We start from the raw sequence: 27,146 nt of genomic DNA on the forward strand, positions 1-27,146 counted from the left end.
AGTTTAATATGTTTTGTCCTGTCAGATTATCTGTTTCCTCTTCAATTTATTTGTGATGTAAACCTCACCCCATTTCTGCTCCGATCCTGGGACTGTGCCCAGAAACGTGTAAGTCAACACATTTCTAAAGGCAGTGATAAAGATCACAATTTTAACAAAAACACCTCAAAAAACCAGCCTCCCTACACCCTCTTCCCCAGTGACTTACTAAAATCAACTTGAAGTCAAAACCGTAGCAAATGTGCCTATTTCAGATTTGAAGCCTCAAGGCAGATGAAATGGCCAGACATTTGCCTTTTAGGGTTGCCCTCAGAAGAGCTAACAAAAAGGGTGACAGCCTTTAAACAGCTGCCTGGGGAGGAGGACATCTGCCTCTGTTTTACCAGCTATTCAGTGCTCAGGCCTTGCCTTGAAAAGAGCATGTGGGGCTTGGCAGCAATAGTTCTGAGGCAGCCAGTTGTTATATGGCTTTTGTCTTAACGAAGCCACCCATAATTGTAGAGCCATAACTTGCAGGAAGCCAGCTGTCAGGCTATGGCGCAGGCCCCTCTGGGTGGGAGGCAAGGGGAGAGAAAAGAGTGTCTCTGGCCAAATTCCCTTTTAGACACCTGAGCCTGGTTGGCTTTGTAACCGGAGAGTTTTGTCTTCCTCACTCCCATCTTCCCTGAGGAGGCCCGGCACCGATTTTGATCTCTACCCTTGGAGAGACAGCAGGGACATCTTGGGATTTGGATTCCTTCGTTTGCAACTCCCTAAGTGCTGGGCTGGGCTGGGCTAGGCTGGGCTGGGCTCTGCAGCGGCTGACTGGCATTTGGCGCTCCGATTAAGCGCTTCCCTTTGAAATCTACCCCCTCCCTTTTTTTTTTTTTAAACCAGGTATGATGATGTCAAACGTGATGCTGATGCTACAGTTACAGACACGGCCCCTACTGGCGCAGCTTCTCTGATTCTCTCTTCCTCTCCACGTCCAGCGCTGTTTTTTTTTTTTTTTTCAGACAAGTGCATCTCCTAACCAGGTCACATTTCAGCAGCGACCCACACTATCCGTCTGTCATCGGAGACAGACCGCAGGAGGAAGGCTGAAGAAGACGAGGACGTTTGCCTCGCCAGCTGCGGGGTGGGAAGAAGGACATTAAAATACTGCAGAAGTCAAGACTCCCCCACCCTCCAGGTCGAATTCAGACCACGATGCGCGCTCGGGGCTGCGGGCGGCTGGCGCTGCCGCTGCTGCTGCTCTCGGCAGCTGCCCTGGCCGAAGGCGAAGCCAAAGGGCTCAAGGAGGGTGAGACCCCCGGCAATTTCATGGAGGACGAGCAATGGCTGTCATCCATCTCGCAGTACAGCGGCAAGATCAAGCACTGGAACCGCTTCCGAGATGTGAGTCTGCAGGGCTGAGAGGGCCGAGGGTCCGCGCGGGGGTTTAGGGAGGGAGCTTCGGAGCAGAGATCCTGGGGCCAGGAGTGGCGGCTGCCCATGGCAGCCACGGGCTCCTGCAGCGCAACCAGATAATTGCCCTGAGAGTAAACAGCGCGCACCCACCGGGCTCCTGAACCTCTTCCTCATATTCCCCTCAGCCCCAGAGCTAGCGGGCTTGAGACCCCCAGTCCCACACATACATGGCCCGAGCGAGGAGTTGCTCTGGGGGGCGTGCATTAGCGATAAGCTCTCCTCTGCAGGCTGGATGCGGAGAGGGGTGCGAGATGCGATGCGGAGGGTAGGGGGAGGAGGCAGGGAGGGAGGGAAGGGGCCCCGGCTTTGGCTGGGTCCCTGACCTACTCCTCTTTTTTTTGGTGAGCCACCCCAAGGTGGGTGGATGCTGCAGGTTCCACATACGGGCCACTGCGGAAGGGGCAGGTCTGGGTGGGGCCGGGGGGGTAGGCAGCATCTTCCTGTGCTTGCCCTCTATTTCCATCTTGGGCTTTGGGGTGGGGGCGACAGGAAGGACCAGCCCGCGGTTGGCACTTTGAGTTGGGGTCAGGGGGGCGCTCTGAGCAATCCTCCTAAAGGCGAGATGGTGAAAGGCGTGTCCGTCCGTCCGTAATGGGGGGCGGGTGACGGCAGTGAAAATACCATAGGCCACCTCTGGGTGGCCGCCAGAGCCAGGTCTGGGGTTCCCACTGAGGGACGCGAGCACTAATGGAGGATAATTTTCCAGGACCAATCTTTCATGGGGTAGAACGACCCAGAAGTTGAACCTCCAACCTAGAAGGAAGACTCCCTAGCCCAGTAGACTTGAAAAGGGTAGAGAGCCCAGTAGCTGGGTCGGGGGACCCTTTGCATACGCCCGCTGGAACCCAGCTTAACCTTGTGCGGAACTTTGCCGTGTAGGGGGTGTGGAGATGGCTGCGGAAGAACAGGCAACGCTGCAGCACTTTGTTTACAGGCACCTGTAGATCAGAGGGGAAACTGAAGGCTGCCTTGTTCCCAGAAAGGGAAGTAGGAGTGAGGAGGGGCGAGCAGAGGGCGTGGCTGGGACCCAGAGCAGGGTGGGGGCGGGGTGTGAGGTGGAGGATGGGCCCGGATGCTCCAGAGAAGAGGAACGCTGGTGTCCGTCACCCGGTGCTCTCCAGCGCCCTAACCCCAGGAAGCCTCTTCTACGGCCCCAGTTCTTGCTTCTCCAGTTCAGTTCCCCAGATTCCCACATCAGACCCACCTAGTATAACACGGTGACCTTTCTCATCTTACATTGTATGCATCCAAAAGTTCCTTAGCAATGCATTTAGAACACACATGCTTCATGTGATAACCAGCAGAATGATGGAAACAGGCAGATACGCATCTTTTTGTTACCCTGAAACAAACGACTGTTTATCTCAAAAGTCAAACTGGTGGCTTGTAATTCATCAGAAGGACTCGCCGGCTGCCTGGTCCTCAGGGCTGAGTGACCTGGGCCCCAGCCTGCAGTTTGCCCCACCCATGGCTGGTCCAGAGACAGGAGCCTGGCACTCCAGCAAGGCCTCTTCCGAGTCCCCTGCAGGCCCAGCTCAGATTAGCTGCAGTCTCCTGCCGCTGCCTGGGAAGCAGCCCGGCCACAGCAGTGAGACGGTAGCAGCAGGCTGGCCCATCCTGAATCCATGTGTCACTGGTCCAGGCCTCCCTCTGACTCTCTGGCAGTTTGCTTTTCCAAAATGGAACTGGTGAAGGTCAGAGAGGAAAGAAATGCTTGATCAGAGCAGTACAAGTTTAAAAACGAAAGATTCCTCCCCACCTTCCTTCTTCCACTGACTTCCAATAGCCAACTCTGTGGGTGAGGATAAATGACTGACTCCATGAACCCCTGGCACAGGGCTGCCCACCTGTCTCCCTGTACTGGTGCCAGTCACTTCCCCCTTCCTCCCATGCTCATCAGAAGAAAGGCGCCAGAGTGAAATTCTGCAGGATCTGCCTCCATAGGATTCATGGAAAGCTTCTACGAGGCATTTGTAATGGTTTGGGTGGTCTCAGGCACTTTATAGGGTAGATTTCCTCTAAAACCCCATTTAAGGTAGCCCTGGCTATAGGAGAACAGGGTCAGGGAGAGAAGGAGGACAAGGAAGGCTTGGCAGGAGGGCCTGGCTGAAGGGATTCTCTGGCAGCCTCTGCAGAAATGCGGGAGGCTGCTAGCTCAGAGCCGCTGCACTGCATAACTCTAGGGGTGCCGTCATGTGAATGATGCCCCTGGAGTTGTGCAGTGCACAGACCATACACAGGGGCCATGCCAGGACTGCAGACCATTGTCATCCCTCCTCTGTTAATAGAGGCCCCACTTCCCACCCTAAGGACTGAAGGCCTTCTAGTTGGGCACAGTAGCATTGGGCTTTATGTACATTTCCTCAGGAAGTTCTCTTGAAACTATGCTCCTTGGCTCCTCAAAAGAGAGGTGGGAGTTGAACCTCTAAGGCATTGCCAGGTTGAGCCAGAGTCTTGTTGATTATCAGTCACAAAACGGTGCAGGGCCCCCACTCTGCCTTGGTGCAAGGGAGGCACGCAAGCAGGGGGAGTGGAATATTCTTGGGGAAGGGGATCAAGGAGTCAAGTGTGGGTGGGAGCAGTGTCTCATTAAATGGTTGGACCGAATTGAGGGCAGGGAGATTGAGGGAATCACGTCAAAGTGGGCAGGAGAAACAAGACGAGAAGGAAAGCATGGCCATGGTTCCAGTGTGGAATTGGTCTGAGCTGGTCAGCCGGGAATTCAGCTTAGCATTCTTCCTCTGAGCAGTAGGATTATTGAGGGGGTGGGTAGAGGGTGTTGTGAAGGGTTTACCGACAGAGTAATCCTCCTCTCCAGTGGGCTTGGGGCTCTCACATGTGTCTGGATAGATCGCTTTTAATGCCTCGTGTCCTGCTTCCAGGGAGGAGGGAATTTCAACTCAGAGGAGCTGGGATCTGGCTGCACCCCACTCTGTGCAGGCCTGGGCTTTTCGGAGCCCTGCTCCCCGGTGCTCCCATCTCTCGATTTAACTCCCTGCAGAAGTGGGTGGATTTTACTGCAGTCTTTGGAACAAAGCATCCAGGGCCTCATAGATAGAGATGGACACTTGAGAGGAGACAGGCCATTACGCAGCATTCTTCCAGGCAGGCTCCAGGAGCTGGCTGGACAGTGCTGACTTCTCTTTATCTTCTTGGCTCCTCTGCTTTGTACTCTACTTCAGTTACATTTTAATGATATTTATGAGTGTCCAGCACAGTGTTGAGCACCTGGGAGGCACACATCACTGGTTGTAGGGGTGTTTACATCTGCCAGTCCCTACAGTCAGCACTTTATCCCTGTCCTCTCTTGTGGCCACTGCCAGCAACCTGTGAGACAGTTACCATTACTTTGTAGTCCACCCATTTTGCAGCTGAAGAAAAGGAGGCCACAGAGAAGCTGAGTAGAGTATCCACTATCAAATCACTAGCAAGCGGCCGGGCTGGGATTTGAACCCAGGTCCTCTAACTCATCTTTGCTTTTCAAGAACTCTTGGCCTAACACTTAGTGGAGATGGAAGAGAAGAGCCTACCCTGGCTCATGTCCTGTGGGCTCAAGGATGCCTGGCCAGGAGCACCACCTCCTCGGAAGGAGGGCTAGGGCGCTCAGTGTCTTCGGCAGCCTGCCACCCGCCTGGCCTAGCGACCCTCCAGAGGCAGCTCTCCACCCAGGAGAGGCGTGAAGCCTGGGGTCAGGTTCTGACTCTTCCACTGCCTGGCCACACGATGCCAGGTACGTCACATAACCTCTCTGAACTTCAGTTTCAGTCTGGGAGACTGTGAGCGTGAAGACATCTTGTCTGAGGGCTGGAGGGCATCCATTTCAGGCAATAGAGAAAGAAACTTCAACCCCATAGAAAAACCACCAGATGGATCAGTGTTTCTGGGGCTAGTTCACACCAACCTCCATCTCCATGAGAACAACACTGGTGTATGTGCACTAATTCACTCATTCACTGCAGATCTTAGCACCTCCCTGGAGCCCAGGACTTCACCATGAACCTAGGGTCTGGTCCAGGAAATATCACCTGCTAGCTACTTAGTGATTCTCATATATGAGAATTCTCATATATTCTCATATGTGTGTATGAACACCAAGTAGGCCAGTAGCAAGTTTCAGCCGCAAAGAGGCTCCCCTCTCTCCACCCCATACAGCCAAACCAGGGCAAGTGTGGGATTGAGCTGCACAGGTGTTTGTGGATAAGTGTGGGTGTGTGAGAAGAACCCCAAACTGGGTCAGAATGGATTCCATCATTGGGGTTTCAGAATAAGAGTCTGGGCCCCGCTCTGGCCTCCACCTCCTCCACCCTAGTTCCAAATCGTCTCCCACTCTGGAGGGGCTGGCATCACGCAGAGCAGTGTAGCACGGTGAGGGACTCTTGAACACCCAGCAGGGCTCCAGGCCCTGAGCAGAGAGGGACAAGAGAGGGCGAGAAGAGCACTCTGCCTGGAGAGGCCGTCTTAGTCTCCTCTTGACTTCCAGGCAGTCTGAAGAGGATGGCCGCCCGCACCACCCTTGCATTCTCCAGAAGGTCAGCGGGCTCTCTGGAGGAGTGGGAGAACTCTAGCCTACCTGAGCCCCAGGGGCCCCGGGAGGGCTCTCAGCTTGTCTTCCTCCCTGGCAGAGCCACTTCCCTTTGCCGGCCCTTGCTTTTCCTCTGGGTTTAATGGCAGCCCTTGTCATCCTGGGACGCCGGAAGAGGGCACTAGAGCTCACCTGCATGCGTCTCTCAGCCTCCACCCCTACACTTGCCACAAGCTGAGCAGCAAGACTTTGAGTTTAGGGAAAGGATTTTCTTTTTTGCTCTTAATGGCAGCCCACTCCAGTATTCTTGCCTGGAGAATCCCATGGACAGAGGAGCTTGGTGGGCTACAGTCCACGGGTCACAAGGAGTCAGACACGACTGAGCGACTTCACTTTCACATGACCAAATCAGCACTGAGTGTGTACTAACCAGAGACAAAGGAACCTGAGAAATGAAGCCTAATGGCATCCCAGGGCAAACACCAGTCTGGGGATGGCCATGTTGCTACTGTGTAAGGTTCCCTTGCAGGTATCACGTGAGTCTTTTTAGGGCTGTAGACAGGGAGAATGTATCTGTGCTTGGTAGGCAGACCCAGGCCCAGCTTCAAGCTAGGGTGATGTGATTCTTGAAATGTCCCAGCCTCTGATCCCCTGAGGGCTCAGCCAGTTCAGTTGTCGATATAGCCCCTTCCTTGGGGTTCCTGCCACATTTATTGGCCATAAACTCACTTGGCATATGTTGGTACTGCCTCCCTGCACCCTTTACACTGTGGGCTTATAACTTAAGAGTCCTCCTGCTGGTATGTATCACGTTCCTCCCAAGGCAAGTCCCTGAGGGTAGGGTTTAGAGATAGACTGCTTTGTGACATTACACCCCATCCTCAGAGCATTGCATGGAGTGGCTGTGCACATAGTAGGTGCTCAGTATAAATGTATGCACCATGGAATGTGAGAGCCAGGAAGGATCTCAACTAATCTGTCCTCTGAGCCCCTCCCACTTCCCTCCAGGTAGCAGCACCATGGGTTCAGGTGGGGCTTTGGGCTGAGCCATGCTGACTGTTTGGGGTGCTCTCTTCCCCTTTCTGGGCCCTGAATGGTTGGGATAGTCAAAGCTAGAATCCCAGCACTGACTCCAGTGATTAATTTGTACGATAAGGAAATGAAACATGCCAGGAAGGAAGATTGCCCCCAGGCCTCCCTGTTTTCCCCATGTTTATCGGCCTGGACCTGGGTGCAGCCAGCCTCCTTTCTCCTCGGTGAGGGGATGCACAGGGGACTCAGAATTTCCCCCCACCTCAGTGGGCCCAGAGAGCAGGTCACCCACCATCAGACCTGTGTGTGGGTGAGCACAGGGCTACCTCAGGTGGAGACCAGGTTCCCCGAGACAGGGCATCCTGCCCCTCCAAGTCTCTTCCCCGACATCTGAGAACAGGTCAAAGCTGCACACAGCAGGAAGGACAAGCCAGGCCCAGCCGGTATCTTACCCCTACTTGGATGCAAGCTGCTGGCTCCTTCCCTTATCCTTGGCTCCTTTGCACAGGTTAGAGGACATGGAAGACTCTAAACTTGTTCAGGCTCCTTTTCCGCTCTTCTCAAAGTTCTCAGTTTAGGAGAGAGGGGAAGCAGAACCATGGAGCCTTGGCAGCATTAAGCACTGGGCACTTGCAGGTAAAGAAAAGGACCAGACACAATGCCACGTGCTCTTTCATGACCCCATGCCTGTGCTTCCTCAGCTCCAGGGTCTGGGCCTCCTCAGAGAATCTTGGATTGCAATCCTGCCCCCGACTCATGTACTAGAAAGGAAACACAGGCCCTGAGGCAGCTCAAAACAGAACTCCAGGCCTGCTCTGCCCTGTCTCTCTCTGCTGTTCTTGGTCTTCTGTGGACCCCTGGGACCACTGCCTGAACCGGAAACCCAAGGACTGGAGTCTAAGATGCCCCTGGAACAGTGGAGAGCTCAGGCCCCATGGAGTCTGGGGATGGGGTGGGGGGTGGTGCAGGCATACCTGAGGCCAGGTAGAGATCCTGGCATGCAGGGAGCAATAAGCACACTTTTGTCCTCCAAGGAAATTCCTCCGAGGGGAGAGGTGGGAGGCAGGGAGTCTGCCAGATGCCTGTCTCCGTCTGTTTGTCCAGGCCTCACACAGCCTCCACCGCTCCCTCTGAGAGAGGGGCAAATATTTAATGACTGCCCCCCCTTCCCAGTCTCCTCCGTGCGGAGGGCGCTGCCTCAAGATGCCTTCTGCCTGGGCATGTGGTGGGGGTGTCCGCCTTAGCTGAGGGGGAGCCAGGCGGCCCCCACGTCGCCCCTGCTCGTTCCTTTCTGGGCCCCTCCCTCTGTGCTCCCTGCTGGTTTGCAGGGAGGCACAGCAGGAGCCCCCAGCCACAAGTTCCCCACTCCTGGGCCTTCTCAGGGGACTGGGTTCCGTCAGAGGTTCCCTCACCTGAGGAATGAGGCAGAAGTAATGCCAGCTACAGGGCTTTTCAGAGGTTGAGAGAGGCCTAGTCCACTTCCATTTTTAGAGGTTCTTGATCTATTAAAAAATGAAGAAATGCCATCATAGGGTTACAGAAGTTGTGGTTTCTTTAAAGTCTCATGATGCACCTCTTTCCGTCCTGTCAGCGCATCTTAGAGCCTCAGCTGGAGACAACGTCAGAAGTCTGCACTTGAGGCTCCTTGTGACTCTGACACCGGGAAGTACCTCTCATCCTCACCTTGTCCCCCAGACTCCCCGTATGTGCCCAAGAACCCAGCTGAAGTGCTCCTATTGTGTGGGTTTTGAAAGTGTAGGCTTTACAGTTTGCAAACTGTGCTCACAGCCACACTGGATCCCTCCACACCTCAGGGAGGAAGGCAAGAGAGTCATCCTCACTTTGTAGACCAAAGGCTCTCCAGCAAGGCTGTGCTGCCCACATCTTGTTGGCAGTCAGGGGCCAGGCCAAGTGGATACCCAGATTCCATGCCAGGGCGGGGGTAGGTGGTGTCGGTCTCCCCATCACGCTGTGCTGCAAAGAGGTAGGTGGAGATTCGCCCTGGTGGTTTTCAGTCCTGGGGTGCTGCTCTTCTGCTTGATTCACTGCGTCTCATCCTCCCCACCAGATGGAGAGGTTGGGAGAGATTGGGTTAATTCAAGCTGTGAAGTGAGCGGGTGATTCGGGTGCTAATTAAAATGACAGGAAGTAAACAGCGCTTGGAAACACCCAGCATGTGCCCCCCTAAGCCCAGCTAGGCCTGCGCACTCACCACTGTTTCTCCCCCAGCTTGGCACAGTGGGCCCTGTCTCCATGGCAACCGGGCTGAGCTGCCGAGATCAAAGCAGGAGACGGGTTAGCTCCAAACCAGCCCAACCAGGGGTGTGTGAAGGGGTTCTGGAAAATGCCTGAAGAAGGGGGGCCCCCAGGTGTCTTCCCCACCACTCTCAATCCCTCCATTCTGCTGCGAGACTCCCATCGTGGGGTTGGAACAGAACTGGTGTGGAGGCAGAAGCCACTGGGGTTAAGCTCCTGGGTTCGGTTCTGAGACTTTTTTTTTTTTTCTAACATTTAAGGAACAGTGTGAGTCCTGATTAGGGGCACAGAGTCTGGAATCCCAGTTCTTGGAGTTCCAATACTTTTCTGCTGTGCTATTTGATGTGTGAACCTGCATAAGTCACTTAACCTCTCCAAAGCCTCAATTTTACCACCTGAGAAATAGGATAATAGTGGTAATTTTCTCTTAAATTTTTATGAAGAGTAAAATGAGCCAATGAGTGTAAAATGTTTAGCACAATGCCTCCCACATGGTCATTTGTGAGAAACGATTAGCTATTCTTAGGGTATTTTTATTATTTGTTAGGTGCTGGGCATAGAAAGGTGAACTTCATATGGTCTCTGTCGTCAAGAAACTGGCCATCTAAAGAGGTCAGAAGCGATGGCACTGCTTCACGTAGCCAGAGTAATAATAAACTTCTACTAGGTACAGTCGGCCTGAAGGAAAACCAGATATGGGGCAAGGTTAGGGAGGATAAAGTTTGAAAGCTGAGTTTTGAAATACGAATTGAAGTTCCGGGGGCTGGATGCAAACACGTTCCAGAGCGGGAAGAAGGCTCTGCCGAGGACTGGCCAGACTGAAACATCTGTTGGAAGGACATGGGGACAGGAAGAGACTGAGAGAAGGTGGACTTTCTTCTGTCGGTGACTGGGAACCTGTGAGGGTCTTTAAATATGATATTTATTGTGTTTTTTTTTTTTCCACCTTCCTTACAAAACTAATACATGTTCATTGTAGAAACTTTGGAAACTTATGAAAAGGCAGAAAGATGCCCCAATTCTCTATTCCTCTCCCCAGAGGAAGTCACTGTTAATATTCTGATTTTAATCCTTCTTAACCTAATCACCTTTAAACAGTTTTTTTCAAAATGAGAGAAAGTTGCATATTCAGTGAAGGGTTTTTAAGATAGGAGAAGTATGATCAGAATTATGTTCTGGAAAGATCCCTGTGCTTGAAGCGGTATGGGAGTTGGGTGGGGCCAAGGAGAGCCCAGGGGAGACCCTGAAGTAATTGAGGCCAGGGCTGCTAGGGTGGGACCCGGTGGGTGTGGGGAGGGGAGGGCAGGCTGGAGAGAGAGCAGTTGTGGAGTGGGCTTGGTGTCATGAGATTTGAGAGAATAAATTAATGTGCACTTCAGCCACAGCATCCCCTTTGGACTTCCCTGGTTGCTCAGACAGTAAAGAGTCTGCCTGCAATGCGGGAGACCCGGGTTCAATCCCTGGGTCAGGAAGGTCCCCTGGAGAAGGAAATGGCAACCCACTCCAGTATTCTTGCCTGAAGAATCCCATGGACAGAAGAGCCTGACAGGCTACAGTCCATGGGGTTGCAAAGAGTCAGACAGGACTGAGCAACTAACACTTTCTTCACTTTCCAAAGGAAAAGGCTTCAAGCTGGAGGTCAGGAGATCTGGGGTTAGTGAGTTGTCCTGAATATCTGCTTTGTGTGAAGTGTCCTCAGAAGGAAGTGAATGACTGCTCTTTTTCCTCCCTGAGGCCTCCTGTGAGAGCAAATGAGAACATTAGACACAAGAGGCAGAGCTGGAAGGACCTGACACCTGAGGGCTGTTGCCATGAGCTCACTCAGCCGCCTGCTGAGCGCCAGGGGAGCCCAGGGCTGTCTGCCCTGTGGGCTTGGGTGGCGCCAGCGATGGAGGGCTGAAAAAGTTCCTCAGATTGTTCCAACGTTCAGCTGTTGCTGAGAGAAACCTCAAGAGGGCAGTGACTTGCTGAGGATGCACAGCAAACCAAGTTTAGAGCAAACCCAGGGTCCAAAGTCCTTGCTACCCATTCCCCTTGTCCCCCTAAGAGCAAAACTTTCCTGTATAGGGTTAGGGTCATAGGGTCAGGGCCCAGATGGGAAGTCCTGGCCCAGCTCTTCATCTGTCTTGGGACCCTTGGCCTATTGCCCTGCCTCTTTGAGCCTCCTTTTCTCATTTTTTTGTGGAGCTGATCCTATCCATTCTGCCCTATTCACAGGAATCTGAGAATAAAAGGAAGGCAGACATAAAAATACATGCAGGGGACTTAATTTTAAAACACCATGACATATAAGCTGCTTATATATCCCAGCCTTTCCCCATGTGCCTGCCCTGTGCTGAGCACCACTGGATGCGGGGGTGGTCATGGCTGGTTCTACTACCAGATGAAATAGGTGGGCTTTCCCTTTGCCTAGAGCTTTGGGTCTCAGCCTATGACCTATCTGCCCTCCAGCCTGGCCCTGGCCCCAGAGGACTGGAGGTGAACGCTTCCAAATCCCCATTTCTCAGGAGAGGACAGGGTTGATCGGCAGCAAAGCCGGGATGGAAAGAGGCCTGTTTCCTGAGAAGTCTCTGGTGCCCTTATCAGACCATTTCTCATAATTGCTAGTGAGCCCACTTGGGTGCCATAAATAGACACCCCTGCTTTGAAAGGCATTATTCACACTTGCCAACAGATGCCCCCTTTGTGCCTTATAGATGGACCAGCCCACACCTGACCTTAGGAGCTCCTAGGTGTGCCCTTGGTCTGGTGTCTGCCTCCAGAGCAGCCATTCTCATGCCGCCCACTGGACTTCCTCATCGCCCCTCTCACTGAGGCCCCTTGGGGGTGACCCTGCTCATACCCCTGTGGTCTCTGCTCTCCCAGTGGTGGCCACTCTCTTCCCCACTTGCAGGGGCCCCTCGTGTAGCCTCTCCCTGCTCATTTCCTGCCCCTCCACTATTTTCCATCTGAATTCTCTGGTCTCTTCTGCTATAACAGCTTTTATTTGTTGAGTATTCTGTGAACACCAGGCACTTTTCAGACGCTATCTCCTTTAATCTCTGAGTGGTCCCAGGAGATAGATGCTAAGCTCCAACAGGCCAAGGTACTTGCCCAGGGTGTACTGGTGGGGAAACGGGCTTCTGTGTGACTCCAGGGCCCTCTCCTCATCACTCTTTCTGGCTAGCTGCTCCCATTTTCCTGGGAGTAAGGGCCCTGGAATCTAGAACCACTTAGGCCTCCCCCTACCTCATCCACATCAGTGGAGACAAGGAGCTCAGCTAGAACCCAGGACAACACTTGTATATGAAAGGGGCTCAAACCTTGTATCCTGAATGAGAGGAAGGAGTCCTGTCTTTGCTCAGGTTGGGGTGGGTGCGGATGGCTCCCTACCAGGGCTCTCACACAGCAGCTGGACAGGGAAAGTCCCTTTCTTAGAACTCTGTCTTCCACCAGCCCACTTCCCCCTGGATTTCTAATCAGAAATTCTTGGTATTGACCTTTGAGAACCTACTTGGTTCTGAGTCCCAAAGGCTTCTGCTCACAGCCTGGTTAGAGGTTAAAGCAGCAGGGTAGGGCCAGAGTGATGGGGAAGTGAGCAGGCATTGAGGCCCTCAGCTGACACCCCTCCCTGGTCCAGTTCAGGTGTGGGTGGGTTCTGTGGCACACAGACCTTGTTGGTTGAGAGCAGGTGACTCACACCAGCTACTTCCCCTGTCTTCATAACCTCATGCCCACTCCCCTCCCAAAGAATGCCGGATCGGTGAGAAGAGCCCAGTTCAGTGGAGGCCAGCCTCTACCTTTGCCCCAACTTGTGACTCTAGCCTCGACCACTTGGCTACACTCAGCCTCATTTCCCATCCATGGTGGAGTAGACACTGGGGGAAGGACCCCTCACCCTGATGAGTTCCTGGAGAAGAAGGGCTGGGTCTGGGCTGGCTTCTTTTGGTTCTGGCAAACAGGGAATTCTGCTATAGTTCCCTAAGGGCTGCCCTGCAGTCTCCGTAGAAGCTTGCCCAGAGGTGGGGCACAAGAGGACACCAGCCGCCCTGTGGAATCAGTTGGCTACCTGAGCCAGGAGCCTGGGCTGGCCTGTCCAGTGCCCAGGGGGTCCCTCCTGTGGCCTTCCTCCTGCTGCTCCTGGATTCAAGGGCTGGGGACACTTGGCTACTTGGACACATATGTGGGTTATTATTTCATTTTCAGAGAAAAGATCATCTAGCATTGGGTGAACTTTATTGAAGCATCCTTTTTACCTATGAACACCCCGCACACACTGTTGCCTTGGGTCCCTAATGGTGTGTTGTATCCAGCAGAGAGTTCTGTGCTGGGCGCCGGGAGACCTGGGCTTCGAGATGGTGGGACCTGGATCATGTCCTCTCTTGTCTCTGGGCTTCCTGGCTTCTCCTGCACACAGCGGGGGCTGGGACAGATGACCTCAGAGGGGCTTTTCAGGACTTCTGAGTCAGGATTTGCAGCTGGATGGTGGAACTGAGAAAGCCATCAGGAGGGGCCATGACCCCCCTTTCTTTCAGTGCACCGTTTGAGTTCTGCAGGAAAGTTAGGTGTTGACTGAAAAACAGTCCCCAGGTAGCCCAGAGGAGAGGCCTGTTCTGCCTCACTTGCTTGGTGGGCAGGTGTCAGTTGAGGCAACTGCCCAGGAAAGGACACTGGCAGAAGGAGAGAAGGCATTTCTCAAACAGCCAGGGCAGAGGCATGAGAATCCCTTCCCAGACAGTACAGGCCCCTCAGACATCCGTCCTGGTGGTGGGACCAGGGCTGGGCCTTTGGGACCATCTTCAGGGCCTGGAGTGGAAGGATGGGACCTTGTTCTCAAAGCCCCGAGCCTCACCTCTACTGTTCCTAAGGCCAGCCCAGAGCGTGCCCAGGTCTTAAGCTCTCTATTGTAAAGACATAGGAATACCATCCTCCAACTGGAGGTCATAGAGATCAGAGGACCTTAGCAGTCAAAGATCGTTGCCCACACCCACAGTCACATGATGAAGGCCTGGGGAGCCCTGAGACCTGGTGGTCTGAGGATAGGCTGCCCACTAAAATCACCATCCCTCCTTCTCTCCTCCTGCTCCGTTTCCTGTGGCCTGCTGCTGCTGCCCGATCCCTAGGAGGTGGAGGTGAGTTATACCCCACTCTTCTCCCTTGCACCCTCACCCCAATTTCTCCTTCCCTGCAGCATTCAGTGTGAGATGGGGCGTCAGAAATAAGGAACTTAGGGATAAGGCCAGAAGGGATTCTGGATATGGGTTTGGGGCTAAAGGTCTGGGGCAGGCAGCTGGCAGGGCCTGGGTAGACAGGGTCACCTGGGAAGCTACCAGAATGGTGGCAGTTGGCATAGGGAAGCAGTGGCCCGGGCCCTTGCTCTGTTGGCCCTGGAGTTGAACTTTGGCTCTAGGTTGTAAATCATAGCCCTTTCCTTCCCCCTCACCCACTCTGTCCTTCCCTAGGATGACTACATCAAGAGCTGGGAGGACAATCAGCAAGGAGATGAAGGTAACATGCCCCTTGCAGGGGAAGGTGACTGATACCCATGAGGACTTGTGACCAGAGGGCAAGTCCTGATTGTGGCCTTGGAGGCTCCTTGGGGAGCCAGGCCCAGCTCGAGATGAGACTTCCAAGTTGAGGAGCTGTGGTTATCAAGGGCTGCTAGGAAGGGGGGCTTCCCAGCTCAGAAGTGGGGCTGTGGGTTCCTGGGCTCTCTGACCCTGAATCCCAAATGACCTGTGTCCTAACTCTATGTCCCCTGCAGCCCTGGATACCACCAAGGACCCCTGCCAGAAGGTGAAGTGCAGCCGTCATAAAGTGTGCATCGCCCAGGGCTATCAGCGGGCCATGTGCATCAGCCGCAAGAAGCTGGAGCATAGGTGAGGGCCCTGGGGAGGTGGAAGGGCTGGAGGGGGTTTGCGTAAAGAGCAAGGGCTGAACTGATTCTCTCCTAGGTAACAATTATCTTTTGCTGCAGATCAAACTACCCCAAAGCTTAGTGGCTTGAAGGGACAAATGTGTGTTATCACACATTTTCTGAGGGTCAGGAGCGAGACGTGGTTTTATTGGGTGGTTCTGGCTCAGGGACTGTCAGGAGGTTCCAGTCAAGATGTGTGCTGAGGCTCCCTCATCTGAACGCTGGACTCAGGCTTGAGGATCCACTTCCAAGCTCACTCACTTGGCTGTTGGCCCTAGTCAAGTGGACCTCACAGAGGAAGGAAGGAGTGAGGAGCATTTGAGGCTTTAGCTCCAGTCCAAGGACAAGACCCTACCTGACTCTAAGACCCTTGGAGAAGGTCTCATCTTCCTCCTCTCTCTCCTTAATCATATAATCAGAAACCAGGGACTTGGGATTGCAATCTTAGATGCCTTTAGGGGCCTGGCAGGTAATGTAAATGCATGAAGAGAGAGCTTACATTGGTGATGAACCAATCCGGTAGGCCCAGGCCTTATGGAAATGAGGGACCAGGACTCCCATATCTTCCATTTTACCTAGGCCAGAAATCCAGGATTTTTATGTGAACTCTTCCATTTTGCAATTGTTGGTAAATAACCCAATTGAAAACAAAAATCCTGGGGGGTGCGATAAGATTTGGGTCTACAGACCACAAGTGGCCCTCAGGCCATCAGTTTGCAACCTCTGATTTGGCCTGACCCCTTATACGAGTACAACTCCCATTTACATCTTACAGTTGAACCTGGCGTTGAACCTGAGGGCCCTGCTGGAAAGGGGAAGCAGGAAGTGTCTATACCCTGCCTGATTGGTTCTACTTTTGTGAGCGAGAGGGTCTGACTGGGGGTGATGGGAGGGTGGGCGGGGGCAGGGAGGCAGCTCCAAATGCTGTAGGTCACCAAGAGCAGCTTCTTGTTGGAACCAGTCTCCTGAACCCTCCCTTCCCATCTGTCTCTCACTTCTGCTTCCATTCCTGTACCCTCCTATCCCACTCCTCCTGTAGGATCAAGCAGCCTGCTGTGAAACTCCATGGAAACAAAGACAGCATTTGTAAGCCCTGTCACATGGCCCACCTTGCCTCTGTCTGCGGCTCTGATGGCCACACTTACAGCTCAGTGGTGAGGAGCCATGGTCCCAGGTGGGGTGGAGGTAGGGTGCACTTGGGGCCACAGAGAGTGGAGAGAACAACTCAGCCAGGCCTTCTGTGTGGCTCCCAGTAGTGATGCGGGGCCAGGTGCACTTGTCAGCACATCAGTGTGGCCAGCCACAGTGCAGGCACCAAGCCCAAGAGCCTGAGACAGATCCTGCGCCTGACCTTGGGCAGGTGCAGGTGAGGGGTGGGGCCTGGAGGAGGCCGGTAACTACACGTCAGAGCAGGTGAGGGAAGAGCTTCATGAAAACATGGAAGAAAGGAGTTCTGTCATCCAGGTCTTGGGGGTTGACATCTTTCCATGGTTGGGTATCCATATGGACAGGATGGTTCACCAGCAAGCACCAGGCATTCTGGGACAAGAAGAAGTAATCCTTCATGAGGTGACAGTGTGGGAGGGAATGGTGGTCGGGGGAATGAAGACCAGCTCTGTAGGATTTTTGTAAGGGTTAAATGAGACAATGTTTGTGAAAGCATAAACTTTTAAGTACCATAGAAATGCAGGTGCTGACGGTGAATGCTTCTGCTAGCAGTGAGGACTTGTTTGGTGTTTGGAGGGCATAGACTGTTAGCTGGAGTTGGGTTCTAGGCTTAGGAGCCCATCTAGGGTGTGAGGCACATTGAGGAGTCATCTGCTGTGGGTGATGATTGAAGTTGGGGCGGGGATGAGGTCACCAGGGAGAAGAGGAAGAAGAGAGAAAATAGGCTAGAGGGCAGAAGCTGCCTGGAGGAGGCAGAGGGTTACAGAGGAGGCAGGCAGAGCCAGTGGGGGTGGGGAGGAGAGCACCAAGTCACACCACCTGAGGGCAAAGCGAGGTGTGGGCAGGAGGCTGTGGTGTGAGGGTCCCTGCCCTGCCCAGGGCGGAGGTGGAGGTCATTAGAAGGTCTGGATTCCAGCTCACCCCTGGGCCTTAGCTGAGTCACTGGGCCTCTCTGAGCGTCCGTGTTCTCTGCTGAGCACAAGAAACACAATTCCTCCCTCATGGGGCTGAGGGGGACCAGGTGAGATCATGTTATAAGATGCTATGAGGACCTGAGTTTCGTGAGCGGTTATCCCATGGGGAGAAACCAGACACGACCAGAGAAAAATGCTTTAAAAGCAAGGAATAGATGAACCTCTCGGAAGCTCTAAAGGCCAGGGAATTAGCAGATGTTCAGTAGGTAGTAGTTGTTTGTTATCAAGAGAGCCCATGGAAGTGACTGTGGGAAGGCCGTGAGGGAGGGGCCCATAGCTGGTTACCCAGGAGCCAAGGGACTGTGGGGAGGGGGAGGAGAGGCCAAGAGGGCAAGGAGGGGTGGGTGCATGAGAGTGAGGGCTGGCAGGTACCCTGAGAAGGACAAATGTGCAGAGAGGGCAGGCTGGTGCAGAGTGGGGATCCGGGAGCATTTCATTTCCCGCTTTCCTGGGCCTGCTTCCTCTGACCAGCGTGCACTGTGGCCTGCAGAGGGAGTGGGGGACCTTTCCGCGCTATTTGCAGGTCTGTCCCTCCCACCTCCAAGGGGGAAGGCAAATGTGGCTGCCATGGTAGGCTGGAGGGTGCCCCCAGCAGTGCCCCCATCACCCAGCCGACTTTCTTGTCCTGCAGTGTAAGCTGGAGCAGCAGGCGTGCCTGAGCAGCAAGCAGCTGACAGTGAGATGCGAGGGCCCCTGCCCCTGCCCCACAGAGCAGGCCGCCACCTCTACCTCCGACAGCAAACCAGGTGACGAGTGCTGGGCCACGGCAGGTTTGGGGTGGGGGGCGGCTCACTGCTAGGGCTCCTGGGGTCCTCTTTCAGAGCTCTGAAAGGGCAAGGGAAGTTTGTAACGGGAAGGGAGACGTGACCAAAACCAGGAACAGGCCTGAGGGACCTGTGGAGCTGGAGGGTCTGCTTTGCATGGAGCAGGAGGGCTTGGCCTCATCACAGGGAGCCTGCGCTGTGTGCTTTTGGTCCTAGGAAGTGAGAGGGAGGGGAAGGTGGGAGAGGAGGAGAGAGCGCCTCTGGTTTCTAGCTCCCCTTCCCCTGGCGCTCCTAAGCACTGCCCAGCCTCCAGGCCTGTAGGGCACCACCCCCAGCCGAGACCATGCTTGCTGCTTCACCCCACCTTCACGCTCCACTCCTTTCTCCCTGTTCTGCCAACTGCAGAGACGTGCACCGGTCAGGACCTGGCCGACTTGGGGGATCGGCTGCGGGACTGGTTCCAGCTCCTTCATGAGAACTCCAAGCAGAACGGCTCAGCCAGCAGCGGAGCCAGCCCGGCCAGCGGTATGGGAGCTGCTTGCTGTGCCGGGGAGGAGGGCGGGAAGATGGGGAGATGACTGTGCACTGGGGCCACTTGGCTCCACTGGGGAGCACCCACATTTTTCCCCCTCCTGCCAGACACTGAGCACCTCAAAGAGCCTAAACTTCAGAACAAGGGGAGGTGGGCTTCGACTGGACTGGAGGGGTTTGAGTTAGCTAACAGGAAGAACTCCTTAAAATGGGTGGAAAGAAACTAAACCCTGAAATGAGCAGCCGAGGGAAGGTAAGGAATTACTTTCCCTGAAGGACTTTCTAAACAGGATTTTGACTGGTTTGGGTGGTCCTGTAAAGAGGCTGAGGGGTGGGCCTTCAGCCGTGCTTGATTTTCTCACCCCTGTGGTCGGATTGATTCTGAGCTGTCCTGACCCTGAACAGAGAGGGGCTGACAGAGAGTTGGAGGGATGGACAGACAGATGGATGGAGTGATTTACCTCAAGCAGGTCTGAACTGTGACTTTCTCCTCAGGGCTGGACAAGAGCCTCGGGGCCAGCTGCAAGGACTCCATCGGCTGGATGTTCTCCAAGCTGGACACCAGTGCCGACCTCTTCCTGGACCAGACAGAGCTGGCTGCCATCAACCTGGACAAATACGAAGTCTGCATCCGCCCCTTCTTCAACTCCTGCGACACTTACAAGGACGGCCGGGTTTCCACCGCTGAGTGGTGCTTCTGCTTCTGGAGGGAGAGTGAGTGGGGCCCCCTCCCCAGGCTCCCTGCCGGCCATGCAGGCTCTGCCCCTCACTCCAGGCTCTCTCTGGGAGTCAGGGTGGCTACCTCTTGGCCACCTCCCACCACCCAGAACCTTGCCAGCTCCCCAGCTTCCTGCGTTCTTTAGCAGCTCATCTCTTGGAGCCCAGGGGAACCAGCACGTGGACCCCCTTCCTCAGCAGGCCCTGAGTGGATCTTATGGGTCCTGAAGCTTATGCACTTTCAGAGGCCTTCTTTGAGGAAGAGTATTAAAAATTACAAATGTAAAATTTCTAGGGCCCCTCAGAGGGCTTGGAAGAGGCTAAGGGGTCCTGAAGCTGAAGCTTCGTTGGCTTCTCAGTGATTCCACTTTTGAACCCATCCCACAGTATACACCCCTAATATGGGTGTGCATGTGACCATGAGCCTTAGAGATGTGGTGTCATTTGCCAGCTTTTTACATCCCGAACCACTGAGGTCAACGGGTAACCATCTTCTATGGGGAAATTGAGGTTCCAAGGGGTCCGCTGACCAGCTGGAGGAGGGGCAGCCCCTGCTCTGCCTCTGGAGTTTGGCCTGGCCCCCTCTGTGGTCCTGTGGTGGGCGTGTTACAGCATCTGTGGCCTGAGGCTGGGGCTTCCACTAGCGCTCCACCGTTAGCTGGTTTGGGACCTGGGGCGACTGAATGGGGAGATGACAACACCTCAGAGGCTGTTGTGAAGATGACATGAGAAAAATCTGGGTGCAGAGCATCATGTAAATCGCAGACCCCCCTGCCAGTGTCTCATTTGATCAGTCTCACTGCCCCTAACTGTCCAGCTTTCCACTCTCTCCGCATGGCTGCAGCAGCACTTCTTACTTCCCAGGCCTTTGGAGCTAATGCTTTCTGTCCTGTACAGCAGCCGTCTAGCTGGGAGCTGATCTCATTTTACGGCCAGTCAGTCCTCATGCTGGGAAGAGCTAGGGGACTTCTCAAGGTCACAGACAAGTTAGATTTGGCTGCCAGTTATTTTCAGGCCTCCATTGAATGTTCCCTCCAGCCTTATGTTGCCCTGGAGGCCTCTCACCCTGGGGAGTCTGTGCATTCACCCCACCTCCTCTTCTAAATCCTGTTTACTTATCCCATGAGTCCCCAGTACCCTCAGGGGGCCCTGGGGAGCCTCAACCCATCCCACAGCCTTGGAATAGCCTCTCAACTGGAACCTGGGTGTTCTCACCTGGCAGAGCCCCTCTGTCGTTCAGGGGACCTTAGAGGGATCAGTGCATCCCACAGTGGGCAGTGTGTCAGAGCCCGGGTATTTTAATCTTGCAGAGCCCCCTGCCTGGTTTCTAAGCCTTGGGTAGGGGGGCTCAGTGAGTCCTGTCAGCACCACGGGATGGCCCCCATCAGAGGCTGCTTCTCTCCCCACAGAGCCTCCCTGCCTGGCAGAGCTGGAGCGCATCCAGATCCAGGAGGCTGCCAAGAAGAAGCCAGGTGAGGAGGCAGGTGCCCCAGGGTACCTCTGAGGCCCAGAGGCTCTAGCCTGTGGGTGTCATGGAAGAGGCTGAGTTCAGAAGAGGCCCTGGCTTAGGAAGACAGGAGAGGGAAATTCCTCTCCTATTTATCCTCGTGGTGAGGCAAGGTCTCCCAACCAGCCCCTCAGTGTGTTTTAAGCACTAATTTTGTGCCCATTCCTGCTGGGGCTGTAGGTAGAAATAAGGAAAGTTCCTTGAACCCTCCTTTCAATTCAGTTCAGTCAGTCAGTTCAGTTCAGTTGCTCGGTCATGTCCAACTCTTTGCAACCCCATGGACTTCAGGGTGTGTGCAAAGCTCGAGGGAGGACCCGCCTGCCCCCCGCACAGCAGATGCTCATGTTCTCAGCAAATACTTGAGTGCCAGCTCTGGAGAGACAGCAGCAAACCCTCGCAGAGCAGAACTGATGGGCAAGATAGACGTGGTCCCTGGATTCATAAAGCACACAGGCTACTTGGGGAAACACAGCCCACAAATTGACACACCAGAAAGAGCGCCCAGTTGTGGCTCCTGTGCGTGTGATGCTGAAGGAGAGCACAGTGGACAGAAGTCAGCCAGGGGTCAGCAAAGGCCTCCCTGGGGTGCTGGTGTCCAAGAGGAGAGCTGAGGGGATGAGAGTGAGCCAACCAGGACCAAAGCCGAGGGCAGGGAAACGTTCTTGGGAGACAGAAAGCTCATGCTCTTGGCTGAGTGTGGTGGGTGAGCGGACAAATGTCCACGAGGCAGGTCCCATGGGGCCTCCCAGTTCCTGAGTGCAGCTTGGCCTTTAACTGAGCAGTGATAGCGTGCATGGAACCACACACTAGAGCCTCCCACAAAGCCGCACTGACTGGGAGACCAGTGGCCTTTGGGGTGGGTGTAGCGCCACTTCTATCAGGAAGCCAGCTCCTGGGAGCAGTCCTCTCTGGTCTGTGCTCCTGGAACATGTGCATGTCGCCCCACAGAGTGGGCAGTCTGTCTATCCCTGGGGCCCCGGAGTGGGGATCTAAGCAGTCCATTGAGTGAACTAAGGAGCAATCTGAAGGAAAGTGGGTGGCCCCAAGGGCAGGTCAAAATCAAAGGGCTGGGAGGAAAAAGCTGGGCATTAGCAGGCCTAGGTGCAGCCCAGGATCCAGGGCGTCTGGCACAATGAGGTCAGATTGGCCATCCTACAGGACTGGGGGCCATGGAGGCAGATGGGACCCATAGCAGGGGCTGAGCAGGTGGCTTAGAAAGGGAGGCTTTTCTGTTTGTTTGTTTCTGGTCAGTTGAAGAAGAAACGCTGGCGTCCAGCCCTGGATGTCCGAGCTTGTTAAATGGTTGGTAGCTGGTCTGGCTGGACCCTGGTGGGGCCCACGTGCCTGTGAGTCTGAGGTTCCAGGGGCCACCTCTCAAAGGAGGCCCCTGCTCTAACCCTGCGGGGCCTGCCCCACGCAGGGGTCTTCATCCCGAGCTGTGACGAGGATGGTTACTACCGGAAGATGCAGTGTGACCAGAGCAGCGGAGACTGCTGGTGCGTGGACCAGCTGGGCCTGGAGCTGACCGGCACCCGCACACACGGGAGCCCTGACTGCGGTAAGCTGGGGGTCGGCAGCCGGGAGCCCCGGTTGCTGGGCTGGGCTTCCCTGCCGGCAGGGTCCTAACCTGCCCCTTGGCTGGTTCCCTTCACAGACGACATCGTGGGCTTCTCAGGGGACTTCGGGAGTGGTGTCGGCTGGGAGGATGAGGAGGAGAAGGAGACAGAGGAAGCAGGCGAGGAGACAGAGGAGGAGGAGGGCGAGGCGGGCGAGGCGGACGATGGAGGCTACATCTGGTAGACGGCCCACGGGGAGCCGGGGCAGGCCAGGGTGCTGACAGCCGGGGAGACACGGCAGCAGAGACCTGGACAGAAGCAGGCAGATTACAAATGGATCCAGAAAATACAGCCTAAAGGACCCTGGCTCCAATGGGGAGGACCAGACGTGTGAGTGCGCACGGCACATGTGTGGATGCACGGCCAGGATGTGTGACTGAGTATGCAAGAGTATCTGTGTGTGTGTGTGTGTGTGTGTGTGTGTGTGTGTGTGGCATGCACTGACAAATGTGTCCTTCGTCCACACTGCTAGTGACAGAGGGTCACCCAAAGGCCCTGAAGGCCTCTTGTAGTTGTTTTCTTCCATTTGTTACTTTTGAAATACTCACATTCGCACATATGCACACCCTGCAAAGTGAAAATTGCTTCAGAATGGATTCTGTGCCCCCTTGCCAGCCCCCCAGCCAAGCCTCCCTGTCACCCTGGGTTCCTGGACCTGGCTTTCTGTTCTTGCCTCAACCAACCTCCTCCTCCTGCCCATGCCCTTCCCCCGTCCCTTCTGGAGTTAGGCCCTGGCCTGGTGGGATGGGTCCCAGAGGGGAGGGAGGGCAGGGAGCTGTCTGCTGGCCAGTTTGGCTCTGACATTCCCCCTCCTCAGACTCAGATGAGGTGAGTCGGGCACCCACCTTAGGGAGCCCTTTCCCTCTGCTGGACTCTCCTCCTAACCCAGGCCAGGGCGAGCAGTGGTGGCTGAGAAGAAGCTGGGGGCAGACGCTGAGAGGTGGGGGAGGAGAAGGACTCGCCAGGCTGCTGGGATTGTGAGGGGGGCCACGTGAGGGAGGGGAGGGGCCAGGGGGAGCTGCTTTTGCAGATCCGGGTAGAACTCTTAGGAGCAGAGGCGGGGTCACCCTGAATGTCGGAACAGCTTGGGTCCTTTCCTGCAGCTCTCGGGTGGGGGCCTGGTCTGTGCTGCTCTGCGGAGGCAGTGGGTGGTGGTTGTGCAGCTGAACTCCCCCGTTCCTGTCGGGGTAGGGGGTGCACACCTTCCCCATCCCCCCCACTCCAGAAGCCTGAAGATCAGGCAGCAGATCAAGAGCCTGGGTCTTGCCAGTGTGTGTGCCACCTCCTCCCCGACCCCTTAATAAATGCTCCCCTCCCATCCAGACCGACAAAAGGCATTGTCCCTGAGATCCTGTGACAGAGGGGACAGCTGCAGCCTTCTGTCCCTCCTCCGAGAGAGGCATCCCTGGGCCATTTCTAGCCCCAGTCCTCTCAGCTCCTGGGTTTTCCCTCCTCCCCTCTAAGGGATCCTAGGGCTGCTATAGTGGAGGGCCTCTCAAGCTCTGGGGTGTGTAGGGCTGTGAAAAATCAGAGGGGACGGGTCTGGGGTAGCCAGAATCTGAGGCCCTGTCTCAGTGCTTCCCCAAATCTCCTTACCAGGTGGGAGCTTGGGTGGATGAGCAGGTACCCCCTGGTTTGGTTTGTTTTTTTCCTACTCTGTCCAGTTCTCCCTGTTGAAACAAATTTCCTAACACTTTGGTAAAGAATTTCTTTCCTGGGTTTGGGCCTCTGATGCCCTTTGGTGTATGGCGAGTGCTGTGTGTGTGTGTGTGTGTGTGTGTATGTGTGTGTGTGTGAGCCAAGAGGCCATCCCTGGGGGCCTGGCGTGTGAGGAGGAGCACCCTGTGTGCTGGGTGGTGGCAGGTGTGGGGTCTGTGTGGTGAAGTCCCCTGGGCAAGCCTCCCAGCCTGGCTCCCTGGCTTCTTTACTTCCACCCTGGGATTCACATCTTTCAGGCCCTCCCTTGAAGGGAAATAACGAAACTCCAGTTAGCCCCATGAACCGCTTCTCATTCTCCAGCACAGTTCCTGCCGTTAAGGTGTCCCGCGCTGCCCCAGATACCCCTTGCCCGTCTCCCGCCCTCCCCTTCCCGGCCTCCCAGCCCGCCCTCTGGTCCCCTGCTCGGTTCAGGGAAACACCGGTCCACGTCAGCCCTCTGCTCTCTGAGCGCAGCCCCTCTCAGAGCTACTTGAAACTTCGTGCTCTCACTAGGATTGGAGTCTGTCTGTTTCCTCCCTCTGCCCTGGCTCAGACTTCTGGAACCATCTCCTGGGCGCAGCTGTTGAGGATGCTGGGGCGTCCTGGGGTGGGTGAGGGGCTCCCCTCTCGTCTCACAATGGCCCTCCCCTCCTGGGGGCACGCATCCTCTCCGTGTCTCTGGGTCTTCCGGCTGTGCACGTTTTATGACCTTGTAAATATGTTGTAGAAAGAAAGCAAAAGATGCTGAACTAGACCCTGGTGGGACTCAGGGGTCCAGCCTTGCCTGTCTGAAGCCCCTGCGCTGCTTCATCCCACTTTCTGGGACCGAGGCCCCCCAGAGTTAGACCAAGCAGCTCGAGCCCGGTGGGCTGAAGGCCTTCAGGTTGCTTCCTGTCAGACAAGGTGCAGGTTTCCTTGTGAGCAAGACTGCAGGGCTGTCCCTCCTCACTCCTTGGATGTGTGCCCTTGACCAAGCTGTCTGCCACCCGGCCTCTTCTGCTCCCCTCTTCTCTGTGTCCTCTCGCTGTCCTGTCCCCACTCCCCGGGCTTAGGCAGGCAGTGGAATTTGAGTTGTGTTGAAAAGAGCGCCACCAGATTTTCAAAGAAATTTCTGGCCTGGCTCTAGAGCGCCCCTGGCCACCCGAGTCTCCTTTCCCCTGGGCGCTGGGAGAGACAGTCACATCTAAATGGGGCAGGTTGGAGTTAGAACAAACAAATGTGCCTTGAGAGACCACTCAGAGAGGGTTCAGGGCGATAGGGAAGGAGGTGTGGGAGCTCAGGGAGGAGGAGGAGGGAAGCACAGCCGATGAGAGCGTGAGGGGGCGTGACTGCGCCCCATTATCCCCCTGGGGCTGTGACCACATGTGGCCAGTGGTCACACTTCCATCCTCATGCCACCCGACCTGGGCAGGCCACCCACTCACCTCTCATGAGCTCCATGTGCTTTCAGCTTCACCAGAGGGGGTGGGGGTCCATGGGGATCAACCTGGGGACCCTCCATTTCACCAAAGCCTCACCCTCAGCCCTTGGGGAGAATGAATGGCTAATCCACTGACCCCCGGCATCATCATGAGGCTGTGGACTGGCAGGGGTCAAAGGGAAGAGACACTGGGGGTGCAAAAGGAGACTCGAGACATCCAAGGAAGTCCCAAGCAGAGCAAATTGCTTTATAGCCTGAAGCCTACTTAAACTGTGTTATGTGCAATAACTGAGCTTAGAGTTAAGAATTGTGTTCAAGTGCTTGGATTTCCGTCTGTATATTTAAGTGCTGAAACTGTATCTCTCAGTAATTTTAGATGTCTTTAAAAAAAAATCGAAAAACAAAGTGTTAGACCGTGTCTGTGCGTTGATGGGCACTCAAGCGTCCCGTGGGTCACCCACCCGCTCCCCTGTGCCCCGCCTCCCTTTCACACACCTCCTCCTCCCACCTCTACTTGGGGACCCTGCCTCGTGTTGTCTTTATCTGCCTATTAACTCAGCCTAAGAAAGCAAGTACACTTCACACATGCATAAAGGAAATCAAATGTTATTTTTAAGAAAACTGAAAATAAAAACTTTATAAACACCACCTATTGGCACTACTCTGATTATTCTCTCCCTCGGTGTCATTTTTCACAAAACAAGTTCCCAGAGTTCATTCAGGCTTGTGGTCAGCAGGCTTCTCTTATTCAATTTCATATGTTAGACCTCCATGAGGGTGGGGCTGTAAGGAGGGGCCTGATTTACTGAGGGAGGACCAGAAGCAACTTAGAAACATTTCTGGTATTATTATAAATATATCTCCTATATATATTTGTAGATAGGCCAATATATATACCTATATCACAAAGCAGAGATCAAACTCTATATTCTGCTTTTTAAAATTCAGCCTATTAAAAAATAAATAAATAAAAATAAAATAAAATTCAGCCTATTATGAACCTTTTCCTATGTCATTAAAATTATTTGAAGACATGCCTTAAAAATTTTTTTTTAATTTTATTGAAATACAGTTGATTTACAACGTTGGTTATTTTCAGATATACAGCAAAAGAATATATATATTCTTTTTTAGATTCTTTTCCATTATAGGTTATTACAAGATATTGACTGTAGTTCCCTGTGCTATACATAGGTCCTTGTTAGTTATCTATTTTATTTATACTAGTATGTATATTTTAATCTGAAACTCCTAATTTATCCCTCTCCCCCACCCCAATATGACTCTAGTAGTTGCGTAGTATTTCACAGTATGGATGTACTCTAATGAATTTAATCATTTCTCTGTTTTTTACTATTTCTATTGTTCCTAATTTCTTTCTCAACAGTGAAGACCCTGCATAAATGTTGAGCTATGCCCCTCGTGCCAGCCCGTAGCGCAGACTTTGCCCATCTGGCTGGAATAGATCCTAAGGAAGAGGAGCTACCTCCTGGGTGGGGGGAGTCTGTGTGTGCTGGTTTTCTGCTCTCAGATACTTCTTACTTTCACCTGCAAGGTCCGACTTGGAAGCTCAGAAGTATTCCTGGAAGGAAGTGTA

At 54.2% G+C, this 27,146-nt stretch overlaps 1 protein-coding gene across 2 annotated transcripts; it reads left to right on the plus strand.

Annotated features, from left to right (window-relative positions):
- Positions 717–26,197, plus strand: SPOCK2 (SPARC/osteonectin, cwcv and kazal like domains proteoglycan 2). Of its 2 annotated transcripts, XM_018042489.1 has the most exons (11): positions 717–1,377; positions 14,362–14,370; positions 14,701–14,746; positions 15,003–15,117; positions 16,195–16,309; positions 17,928–18,042; positions 18,466–18,585; positions 19,087–19,305; positions 20,718–20,780; positions 22,236–22,373; positions 22,470–26,197. In XM_018042489.1, the coding sequence occupies exons 1-11, from the start codon at positions 1,189–1,191 to the stop codon at positions 22,613–22,615; spliced, it is 1,275 nt and encodes a 424-aa protein (XP_017897978.1). In that variant the 5' UTR covers positions 717–1,188; the 3' UTR covers positions 22,616–26,197. The 2 variants fall into 2 exon arrangements, with proteins under 2 accessions (XP_017897978.1, XP_017897979.1); XM_018042490.1 differs by lacking the exon at positions 14,362–14,370 and having other exon boundaries at positions 881–1,377.

The sequence above is a fragment of the Capra hircus genome, chromosome 28, assembly GCF_001704415.2.
Source record: "Capra hircus breed San Clemente chromosome 28, ASM170441v1, whole genome shotgun sequence".
Taxonomy (NCBI): Eukaryota; Metazoa; Chordata; class Mammalia; order Artiodactyla; family Bovidae; genus Capra; species Capra hircus.